Below are 12,618 nucleotides of genomic sequence, written 5' to 3'. Positions count from 1 at the left end.
GTGCATCCACAATGCATCATGTATGTTCAGCTATCTTACTGGAACTAATTAAAATAATTTCTAACAACCTTATCGAAAAGCAAGCTCCCCTCCTGACAATAAAGGCTATTCATTTTCCACAAGTCACCATTGTGTGATTTGATCACAAGAATCGCTTTGCTGCAGGCATAAAATGTGCCTAAAAAAATTTACATTTATTCTCTCCTCAGGAAATCTACTTGAGTTGTTTGTGTAGCTATAGAAAATGTTGTCTTTCCAAAGGTTGCAAAGCACACAATTGTCTTAAAGCGTTCATTGATGCGTATAGTGTTAAATGGCCATGATGATTGAGGCAGAATAGAATTAAGGAGGAAAATGGTAGGCTTTAACAAATCAAAAACTTTGTGACTGCATTTCACGCCTCTCTTCAATCAAAAAAAACAACTAGGGCATTTTTTTTTTTTTTTTTAAAGGAGATATGGCCACAATCACATCAATTGCTCATCTGGTGGCTGTCAGCAACAAATACTGTGACCAAAGCATTATTAACACACCAGCTAGCAATAGAACAATTGGTGCTTAATCAGAATTGCACAAAATTTAATCCAAGCCCAATTTAGAAGAACGTTGCATTGGCAAATTAAATGACAATGCAAGTGGTGGTTCATTAATGCAGTGCTCTTTACCTTGACCAGGTTTCTTTGGCTCCCAGTTTTCCTTCAAATGCACCGTTACTTTGGAAGCTGAAACACATGATGTAAGCCACTGTGATCAAATGGCGGCTCACACAATCACAGATCAGAGATCATTACTTACTCAGGTCCCTGTGTCTTTGCAGCTCACCCTCCAGCTCAGCAGAGACTTCAGAAACGGCACGTCCTTGTTCACTGCTGCCCCCTGCTGACTAATTACAAAACGTATGTAGGGATATATTCAGAACAGTGTAGGAAATGGGAAAAGGCATGATAAAAGGGGAATAGTCATGCCAGAAGTGAATATTCAGTGTGTAATAGCCATAATCTCTCAGTTTCAATGATGTGATGGTAGCAAAGAAGACATTTCCGCCTCCTATGTTACAGCTCCAAGATGAAGAAAAAATATTATTACCAAAACTTCCTCCAGCTCTTTCCTGGCTTTGATGAATGCACTCATTGAATTTTCCAGTTTGGATCGCAAAACATCCATCCTGCAACATCATAGGAATAATAGTTAGCTACTAAAGAATTAAAAGTTGTTAATGACTGTTTATGATTTATAGTTTGGTGATAATTCTTCTATATTCTGATCATTATATTAAATCATTAAGCTGTCAATTCCTCTCATTTGAAATACCGAGACACTTTTGGTATACTCGTTTGACATAATAAAGTGAGTGTTATGAATGTACCATAAACGTGACTCATGTAATGTATCAGTAGAAGAACTATAAAATTAAAAACTAATGCTTGTCTTGATGGATGGGACAGACACAAAATGTCAGCCCAGGCTAAGGAAATGGTTCTTGTGTTAAGTGACTCTTATACAACTATTTTTAGTGCTATGTAAATCACTGATAATTTGGCCAATGATGAATCTCCATCATTCCGAGTCTCCTGTCATTAAATTTGGATACGTCATCATGACCATCAGGAACGTGCGGCAATTGAAATATAGCAACTAATAAAAGGCAGTTCTCTTCATATGGATTTCTCTTTCTTGTGATAGAATAATACAGAATTGCATTATTTAGGAAAGAGTCTTGTTAAAATAAAATAGAATGCAATATTACTTACTTTTCCTCATCTGTCTGTGGCACTTTTTCCAGCCTTGAAGCTTTAGATTTGGCTGCTGAATAAATACAACAATATCTGAGATAATGTCACCATACAATGAGGTAGATCTACTTGAACTGAAATACCTAATCATGCTAAATAATCATAATATATATCAAACATGATATGTTTGATATGCATGAACTGCATTTTAAAGATTTGTGTTAGCATTTTTCTAGCCCTGAAATTTTAACAAAATTTATGTTTTTTATTGTACACCTATACCGTAAGCATGCGAATTATTTAAAATAGTATTAAATTACAAACCTGCTTGAGTAGTCACTTTTGACTGTGGTCGTCCTCTTTTTGGGATTGGTATTTTGGAAGTTGCTGGCTATCAGTAACAAAATACAAAATTGCAGGTCAAGTATTTAATATTACAAAAAAAACAAATGCTACTATGTAATTTTACTTACCTGCTGTGTACTTCCCTTATGTAGACTGTAACAATACAAGAAAAACTCAAGTTTAAGTTTCATATGGTCTATGGTTAGTTTGTAACTATCAAGAAAAGAAAAAACCTACGCATGGTTAAGATTTAGAAATAAATATACGAGAAGTGGGCGTAACTGGCCCTGATGTAGCCGTGATTTGTTCTAGCGAGTTGCAGGGTTATTGTAGAATAGATTGTATGCATTTCTGGAAAATGGTTTCTTTTACAAATATAATAAAACACACGTGGTCGTACTCGTATTACTTGAAAATTCTACTTATACACAAGATTACTTACGGCATTTTGATTTCGAAAACTGGCGCCTGTGCTCCCTCCAAATGCCCTCGTGCGGAAACAGGTTCTTACTGATTAATGTTCCACGCCTACTAGTGATTGAGAGTTACAAGACAGAGCTATTTTATACATTTAATAAAATGCTCTCCTACCTGTACAGTGATCTCACTATAATGCTTTAATTTTCTGTGAACTACACGCAGCCCTACTAAATATTTTGTAATTGTTCCTTGGGAGCCGTTTTGAGTAATGCACACATTTTGTTTACCTAGCAACAAGCACTGGTTAGCAACGTTCTTCTACTTGTCTACAAAAGCCCTAACATGCTAGCTATGACGGGTTTATTAATATACATTTGTAAAGATTTGTTATTTTATTAAATATTATAGCTTGACGATATCTTAACAGCACTGTCATAGTTGCTAGTTAAAGGATCCTGTTGTGCCGATGGTAAAGATGTCATTTCAAGATTCTCCACATCAGACAGGCGATGAGGCTTTCTACATTCAGTGCCGAGCAGCGTACCTGTCGGTCTTTAAATCTAGTCTGGCAAATATAACCTCAAAACAGCAGCTTTGTCATGGTAAGTTACTAAAACTCATAAAGTCCATTATGTACAACAGCTAGATAGCATGACAGTTTTACCAGCTTCTCAAAATCTAATTTGTTATAACGACGTGACATTATTTCCCTCTATATTTGATGTCAACTTGGGTCATAAAGCTAAAACAAAACATGTTTGTTTGTAGAATATTTGCTTCATCTAAATTGGTTGCATTATTTTCTAGTTTTGCAGCAGGCTGGCAGAAATCCATCTCAAGCAACTCTCAACAAATACTGGACTGTAAGAACATCTAAACTGAACTTTGATGACTTCTGTGAAATTCTTAAAAATGAGAGGAAAACAGATGAAAATGAATTGTTAAAAGCATTCAAAAAACTAGACGCTAACAGTGATGGATATAACACACAGTGAGTTGGAGAAGGCTCTTACAAATGTGAGTAAAGTTTAATGTTAAATATTTTATTGAACCAATCATGTCATGTGATTAGTTACACTGTTTTAACAATATGCCCCATGCAGAGAGGTGACAAAATGACTACTGAGGAGATCAATGCTATTTTTTCATTAGCTGACATCAACAAAGATGGGAAACTAGACTATACAGAGGTAAAATGGAGGAAAACATAACAGTTTTGAAATAATAATGAACCTACTGTCTTGATATGTGGTCCTATTGCTAAGCTTTCAAACTATGTTCATGGATCATTGGCTTATATGTGCTTTCCTTTTGCTGTCAGTTCTGCAGATTGTTTGTGTCTACGGTGGAGCAGTGTCAGATGGCTGCTTTGGAGAGACTTGAGGCTGATGCCAAGTTAAAGAGACAGAACTTCGGCAGCCAGTCTTACAGCCCTCCTAAGAACCCAGGAGCTGTGCTTTCTACTGAACGTCAGGCTCTAGACACATCTCGATCAGACACAGACAGCACAGCTAATAAAGGTAATTATTAGTCACATTTAAGATGCGATCACATTGTCTTTAAAGGTAGGTAAAATGGTATGTAACTTTTCTGGTGGAGTGCCAAATGCTTGTTTGCTCCATGGAGATCTCACTGCTTTGACAGTATGGCATGTTGGCAGTATGGCATTCAGATTTATGGATCTATTATAGATTTATTCAAATGCAAGTGTTTTCATTGCTAAAAAAACCACCTTTAAAAATATGCATTCTTACTGTGAGTGGGTTTAACTCTCCACAGATCTGATCTGTAAGTTGGCCTGGTGATGTTAGCTGCTTGTCTCCATGGAGATAGATAAGTTTAATGTCATTCTGTGGAACATTCCAGGCAAACAATAACAAGGACACAAGCAGGTGGGTCCTAAGTCAGCTCTCTCCACCACAAAAGTTACATATTGCATTTTAAAGATGTTTTATATAGGTAAACTCATATTGTACAAATACAAAAGCAAGTTTCAACATTCTTAACTCCAAACCAAATCAGGGACTCAATGTGCAATGTTATATTCTGCAACATCCAAGTTGGTATTATAAGTTGGGCCGCCAGACAAAAGTAAGTCTATTTCTAGGCGCTCAGCCATAGAAAACACCAAAGACCTCAAAACACCTCACCCATTAGTTTGGATGAATAAATAATAGCTTTGTTATTGATCGATTTTTTTTCTCCCCGCTCTGACAAATCGCCTCATTAAGACAGACCATACATCATAATACCCACACACAATTAGACCTGCTTGTTTGGAGGGAGGGACCTTTAAAGTATTTCTGCCTTCAATAGATTGACAAAAGATCTGTCTACTGCGGTAAATATGTTGTTCATGGCATGGCTGGCTATAGACTGTCCAGTCTCTAACACAAGTAAAGCAGTTTTTACAACACTGACAGCATCACTATCCACTTGTTTACCAACCTATCACATGGAAAGTGGATATGAAAATCTATGTTTTTTTGCACTATTCCACAAAAGCAGTATGTGCAGAAAAAGTAGGGTCTGGAATCTCAGATGTGTAAGCCAGAGACAGGCAGGAGTAGGAAGATAAATGGGGTTGATTTAAGTGGTCAGTTCATGTTCTTGTTATTGATTTGGAGGATTCCACCACTTCTCACTGGGGAGATGATGAGAGATTAGGAGGAGGTGGAGAGGAGTGTCCCGGCAACCACCACTGCAAAAACAAATGAGCTCCCACATACTAGTCGGGATTATTACATTATTTAGTATTGATTTGTTCTTGGTACATTTTAACAAGAGGCTGACAAGAGACGATGCGTGGTTGTGCATGTTCAGTGTGTTGTGGTAGGAACTCAACAACTGTTTTGACTCCACATTTGTCAGTGCGTCACAAAATCATATATTATTTTATGGAAGAAAACATTTAATCTCATTTGCATGTCTCACACTGAAGAATAGATATAATTTGATTTTTCAAGATTACAGATGTACAAAAATCATTACAAAATGGATCGATAACAAATTGCATTGCAGTCAATTTATTTATCTCATTCGCTTGAAGGCATAACGCATTACTTTGCATCTTGATTTTCCAAGCTTGAAAACAATTATAGCCTCTCATTAGTGAATTGACATTTTCTAGCTTCAATTAGTGTTCAAAAGAGGGGAAGAAAAGGTTTTGCAAAATGAGACATTTGAATGGGTTCTGTTATGCCATTCGTAATTTAAAATGCCTCCCTAATTAATTAAAGAAGGTTGAGCTTTAGATCACATGCTTGTGTAGTCCAATTGGAACAAAGGCATCTTTTTTTAACTTGGCAATGGATTTCTGAGCAGACAAATAATAGTGTCAGAGATGCTGTGTCTTTCATTTTTCTCTCAACGTGTTTGAAGGGGGTGGTCCCGAATGTCCCAATCTGTCAATCATTCGGGTTTCTTAGTTGTTTATCACTATCTAATAATTCAAGTTCAATTTCTGATATTTATTTTGTCATTATTATAAGTATACTATTTTTTACTCATGTTTATTTTGCAGAAAGCCGGTCATCATCTCGTCCCTCTTCAGCCCGCAGCAGGCGGTCCTCTCTATCTAATGCTATCAATATGACATCTAGTATCTCTAAGATCAGCAAAGTACAAGAACCTTCAAATTTACAGGTAAGCCACCATCTTTCTTATGGCATATTAGGGCTGGGCATTATGACAAAGTCAAACACACATTGTGATTCATCACATTTTTGCTAAATACAAATGTCTGAACTTTTCTTCAAACCAGGTTTGACTGTTAAACATGACAACCAAAAGAAACACCCTAAACCCAGTAATTACATAGACAGAAATCAAAGCCATGACATTAAACAAAAACCTCGCTAACATCTGGATTACCAGTACAGTTGATTCTGACATAGAATTGTCATTTGTTTTTAGTCTCAAATTATAGACCTAACCCAAAACATGCTCAATAATTAAAATCTTCCAGCTAAGGTAGTTCTGACCAAGACTAGCTCAAGATCTGGAGATGGGTCCCTGGGTGCTGCACTGTGTGTCCACTGCTCTTGACAGGCAGCCCCAGCTGCACTGCGGATGGGTCAGATGCAGAGGACAAATTTCCCTTTTGGACAATAAAGTCTACCTTAATCTAATGTTGTGATGCATCACTATGTTCTGTGTAATGCTGCTCTATCATAGTATTTTTTTTGGTTCCAATTTAACCTGGACGAATGGATACACACACTATTGATCGTGGTGTTTTGTTTTCACTCTTTTTGGCTTAGCCTCAGCTGGTTTTCTTTACTTTGAGAAAAAAGTAAATAAATAAATTGCAATAACTGCCCCATCTCTCTGGTTTGAGCACACTGTTGAGATTGGAAAGGGCTAGACATCAATGCTGTAAGAAATGTGTGTCCAGAGATTACCTCCACAGGAACTTCACTATATTGGTTGTTATATTGCCAGAGGCTGATAATTGGGCTGGGGTGGTTCACTTTTGTTGCAGTTTCTCCTCTTTCTATTTGATAAAGCTGTTTTTGTAAGCCATACAATGCATGCAATAACTGTGTAAATATTTTAAATGATTAATCATATAAGTAGGTTCTTTATCTCCTATATTAAAAATGTGCATTGGTTTTGGTTAGAGCTGCAAGATTAATCATGAATGAATCAAAAATGTAATTTGAATGGACACAATTAGCAAATAACAAAGACTGCAGTTATTGAAGTACCATAATTTCCTTCACAAACAACAAAATATACTCTAATTGTGCTTAAAAAGTGATAAGCCTGTTTGTTTAAATCTGAACAAACATGCTCTGAAATGTGATTCTTTTATTAATTTGTCATATCAGTTTTTTTGCCAGTTGTTCTGAACACATTTAAAATAGGATTATGTTTAATGTTAAATATTTTTGTAAACCTAAACCTCAGTTGCAATGCTTGTCAGAAAAAAAAATGCTATTAGACATTTTTCCCAAATCACGCAGCCGTAGTTTTGATAGTTACATAGTTTGTCCCAACACTAAACATAGCTCTAAATCAAGTTTGTGGTCAGAGCAGGTGACAGTGGCTGTATTACACTGCCAGCTGACCCTCTCTCTGTGGGAACATTAATTCTGGTGTTTTTAAGCACTAAACAGGTGCCTATGGCTATTTTCCTCATTTAATATTGTCTGGACAAACCACTGAAGTGTTATGGTTTGATCTTGTATGCCTCCCGCAGCCTACAGTAAATAATTTGAGAAAATGGATTCCCTCTAAAGGTGTGGCATGTTTCCTCTTTATGGTTCTTTCTTTGTTTAACTTAGTGATTTATTTGTCCACAAAAAGGAAATATGGCCTATTTCCAATGTCCCTGGTCCTCTACCATCAACTGTGTTTTCTTTTAATGAGTCTCCAATGAAAAGAGAAAAAACTCCCTGTTTTGGTGCTCCCATACAATTTCTAAGTATAACCTATTTCAGATGCTAGGTGAAGAAATAACAGGAAAAATATATAAGGGTCCATAAATATTGTTGATTATCCTCTTGGTAGTTTTCAGTGTTCATGGGCACAAGATTGAGTCTGTATTTGTCAAAGTTAAATGCACTCCAATTTGCCACATCAATTTTTGAGGTAATTTTCTGTCCCCCATCAAAATGTAATGGAACACTTCTGCCCTCTTCTGGATGAACATCATATAGCAGCAATATATTTGTTGCTGAACTAATCAATCATTATGGAAACTCCCTTATGGTTCCATTGTTTCCTTCCATTTCATGCTTTTTAGTCATTTGTTGAGTAATCAATAATAATAGAATAAATAGATAAATAAATACATTTTATCTTTCAGGACTGGCAACACAGTTTTGTCAGGGGCTGTTTCTTTGTGGAGGAGGATGGCAGTATCAGCTCTCTACAGTATCAACTTCACCTCCCTCAGACTACAGATGCCTACTTGACTATTCAACCGGTTTCCCTTAGCAACAGGCCAGGTATCCTCCAGAAGTGTACTATGGAACTTTTCTAGTGGGAGGTCCTATACCTGCTTATCTTTATGGACATATGTTATTTCTTTGCTTTGAATGTCGCACAGTATGGCATTAAGCACAACTATCTTGCATTTATTAATATTAAATGACAGATATTTTATTGCTCACAAATTATACACTCAAATTATGCATTCCTACTCTGAGTGGGGTTTATTTATTTATCCACAGATCTGACCTATAACTTGACTTGGTGGTGTCACCCGTTTGTCTCCGTGGAGTTTAATTCTATACTGTGAAACATTCCAGACAACACATAATCTCCATGGAGCCAAGCATGACCTCCACTTGGAAATTTACACAATGCATCTTTCAATATGATCCTTTCATCTTTGTATTATTTCAGAAAGACTTGTACTTTAAAAAAAATCTTTTTATCATGGATATTTTGTATTTCTGTGTCTTTCAGACAAGTCCGATTGGATGTCAACAGACACTGCTCTTTTTGTCATGACATCTAGTGAAAACAAAGAAGATTCTACTTTAGTTTGTTTTACTGAATCTAAAGACAAAGAGGTATGTGACTTAAAAACTCTAAAAACAAAACATTAAATATAGTTTTGTTCCCTACACTTTTACAATCCGTTTCTCTTTGCAGAAGTATGTTTGGAGAGGAGAACTGAATGCAGGGTCTTACCACTTGCTCCCGTTCAGCAGTGGTTGTAGGTTAAAGAAAAGCAACAAGAAAGCCACCACTTTTCATAAACCCAAAGAGCTTATATATCGAACTGACACAGGAGAGCTAGATCTGTCTCGAGAACTCAGGTTGGTAATACAGTCTGTGTCAAACATTATAAATATTAATGATGAAATTAATTATGTTTGAGTAGGCCCATTTTGAGTTAGTAAAAGCTAAAAGATAACATTTTGGCATTTTATAAGGCTGTGTTGTTTACTCTTTGCCACAGGGAGGCGATGTCTGACATATTTGAGATGATAGACCTAGATGGAAATGGTTTGCTCAGTCTGGATGAATACAATTTTTTTGAGCTCAGAACCAGTGGTGAAAAGTGTGACAAAGATGCCTGGGCAGTCTGTAAAGGTAATCTTAATCTTATTCAAAAGGTAACAACCTGAGCTTTTGTGAATGTAAACAATCAATAGTTGCATTTCCATCACCGTATTTTTGATGCACATTTTAAAAATAATATAGATATATAAATGCAAGGTAGATGTGTTTAATGTCATATTGTGGAACATTTGAAGCAAAGCAATGATATAGCCATAGAAACAAGACAGTGATGGAACCCCCAAGAAAAAGTTATATAGTGCACATTTTAAAGCACATTTTGAAAGGTGGAAATGCACTTAATGTTTGTGTTGTTATGATTACAGAAAACTTTGATATGAGGAGTAACCAGCTGACAAAGCAGGGATTTATGGAGCTAAATCTAATGGAGGCTACAGAGAAAGATGGGGACCCAACTGACTTATGGGTAATACTCGAAGCAATGGGGTACAACCGCAATCTTGAGCTTGTAGAGGTGAATAATACAGTTTATTAATATGATTTTGTCACTAACTTCAGTTCAATAGGATATATTAGTAATTATTTGTAATGTTTTCAGGCCTGTCCTTTCCAAATTGACATCCTCTGTGAAAGTGCCCAGCCACAGTTGCATCCAGTTCGGTTAGACTCAGGAAATAAACTTCTTCACCAAGCTGTCCATAAGTCTATAACAGCCAAGGCACAGCCCAAACTTCTGCGAGGGAATGACAATATTTTGATCTGTACATATAAAGGAGATCATAGAATTTCCTCCCTCATTACCAATAAGGTACAGCTAACCATTCTCTCTGTCTTATTTAATGGTAATCAATATAATTATACTCTGAATTGAAGAAATCTATGCATATAGTGTAGCTTCTCCATTAAAGATGTTTAGATAAAACATTTTATATCAAGGCCAGACAGCAAAGGGGATTATTAACTATCTGATATCACTACCTTAGTATGGTAAGGTCTAGCCAAAAAAACAAAAATGCTGCCTTTTAAAAAATATATTTTTTATTTATTTATTTTTATTATTTTTTTAAATAATATTTTTTATTGTAATAATAATTTTTAATAAAAAAAAAATATATATATATATATTTTTAAACATTCTATGGAGTTTCTATGCCCAACCTGGCCACACACAACTCACATATAACATAGAGAAAATGTACACAGGAAAAGTGATTCCATAGTTTTGACATCATATTTACAGAAAAGCAAACAAATTAACATAAAAACCCTTGTAATCTTGTAAGTGATATGTAACCACTGTCTTTTGCCTCACAGCAACTGGAACATCATTAAAGAATGGCTTGCTGTTTTTAGAGACACACTAATCCTAATGCTACCTTTTATAGTACAAACAAAAAAACAACAACACTCAGACTGTTTGTTTTATTAGGCCAACCAAAAAGTGACAATCCATGTGAACAATGAACAAAGCAGGAACTGCTGCAGCAGCAGAGGCATGAATGTGTTTGCTGTTGAAATACCTGCCCGCACCAAGATGGTACAGTTTTCTTCTCTTTATATAATTTCTAGGTAACATTTTTAGTTTTATTTATATGTCAACTGTTGTTATTTTTTTCTGTATTAATTTCAGGTGTGCCAGCATGTTCTTCCTATAAATGAAAAGCAGGACTGGACTTACAACTGTATAGAAAGCATACTACCCAGCATCTAATACTGTTTTGATACTAGTTTTGCCATGTATTACTACTTTGCAGCTGGTGGGTCTTATCAATATTCTTTGGGGGCATGAAGCTAACTGAAGGCACTACTCTCTTAAAAACTCTGTTACTCAAGATAGACTGAACATTAGTGTTGATCACAAGCTCCTGAAAATGTATTGTTTAAATTCATATTTAAATTTTTCTTTAGTTTTTTTTTTGTTTTTTGTTTTTTTTGTCTGTGCTTGCTAATGTGTGCATTGTGTCACTATTGTAACCGCTGAACATTTCACTAATAGATACATGTAGAACACAGCTAACAAGATGTCACTGCAAAGTCTCAATAGTAGTGTATGAGCTACTTTTTCATGGCCATAGTTTTTGTAATTTTGGTAATCCGCATTTAGTCTTAAATGAACATGTATTATTATTATATTGCTGGAAAACTGTTTATAACCTATTTAAGCCAACTAATGTATCAGTTTGTTTCATTTTTGTGATGGTAGCTGTTACTGAATTAAAAGCTATTTTAATTATATTTTTTGCTTCAGTCACTTAAATAATTTCAGCTTACTTATTGCACTTCTTTCACTGTTGTAAATAGGGATTTATGTCTTTTTAACTGTATTCTGTGATCTACTTACTAAACATGGTTGAATCTGGTGGAATGCATGCCTCCAGCACTCAGGTTTAAACTTTATTTGCCCTTGGCCTTTGCAGCTGAGAAAAATCCTGCCCTACTATTTATATCTCCCAGGCCATTATTTGCCCTTTGACTTTCTCTGCTGAAACAGTAGAGCAGACCAGCTAAATGTCACATGGTGTAAGGCGTACATATAATGTTGGGGCTCTTCTTTGAATGAGGTTCACTTCAGTGTATGGAGAAGTTGACTTCTGAGGCAATGCTGCTTGGTCAATTTGTAAACTTTTGTAAGAGGAAATGTAAGATTTTCATTTGTTAATTACATTGGTCTGAGTTTTATCAGATATTCTATTACATAATCACGATTAGAGGAACAGAAATGGATTTTAAAATTTATGATCAATCACTGCATTAGGTTATTGCTAATACTAGGGCTAGGTATCATTAAGAAGTTGCTGATACGATACATACCTCGATACATAGACCGCAATATGATACATGTCTCGATACAGTGAGCTTTCAATTCTATATGATATTTTTCAAATCGATTTGTATGTTCAATAAAAATAATGACAAAATTATGCTGTGATACTAAAAGTCTTTGTTAAACTACTTCATGTGTAAAGTGAATATGAAACACACCCATTTTAATCATCAAAACAGTGAAAATGTCAAATACGTTGCATAAATGAGTTTCCTTTCACTAAACAAGCAACAAAACTGTAGCGCTGTAACAAAATAATTTAGTAAAATACACCAAAAAAATACTGTTGATGATATATCGATACAGCAGCCCATGATA

At 35.5% G+C, this 12,618-nt stretch overlaps 1 protein-coding gene across 1 annotated transcript; it reads left to right on the top strand.

Annotated features, from left to right (window-relative positions):
* Positions 1 to 2,794: 2,794 nt before the first annotated feature.
* efcab7 (EF-hand calcium binding domain 7) lies at positions 2,795 to 11,711 on the top strand. Its single transcript, XM_020924621.2, is given in 14 exon segments — positions 2,795 to 3,100; positions 3,306 to 3,477; positions 3,479 to 3,515; positions 3,602 to 3,688; positions 3,820 to 4,018; positions 6,022 to 6,143; positions 8,311 to 8,452; positions 8,916 to 9,022; positions 9,105 to 9,271; positions 9,415 to 9,548; positions 9,842 to 9,990; positions 10,075 to 10,284; positions 10,906 to 11,013; positions 11,107 to 11,711. Coding segments are annotated over 14 exon segments (1,851 nt in total). The 5' UTR covers positions 2,795 to 2,964; the 3' UTR covers positions 11,188 to 11,711.
* The last annotated feature ends 907 nt before the right edge of the window (positions 11,712 to 12,618 follow it).

The sequence above is a fragment of the Boleophthalmus pectinirostris genome, unplaced genomic scaffold, assembly GCF_026225935.1.
Source record: "Boleophthalmus pectinirostris isolate CB_2022bp ecotype Guang Dong unplaced genomic scaffold, ASM2622593v1 HiC_scaffold_7, whole genome shotgun sequence".
Classification (NCBI taxonomy): Eukaryota; Metazoa; Chordata; class Actinopteri; order Gobiiformes; family Gobiidae; genus Boleophthalmus; species Boleophthalmus pectinirostris.
This window is presented reverse-complemented; position numbering and strand designations above follow the sequence as displayed.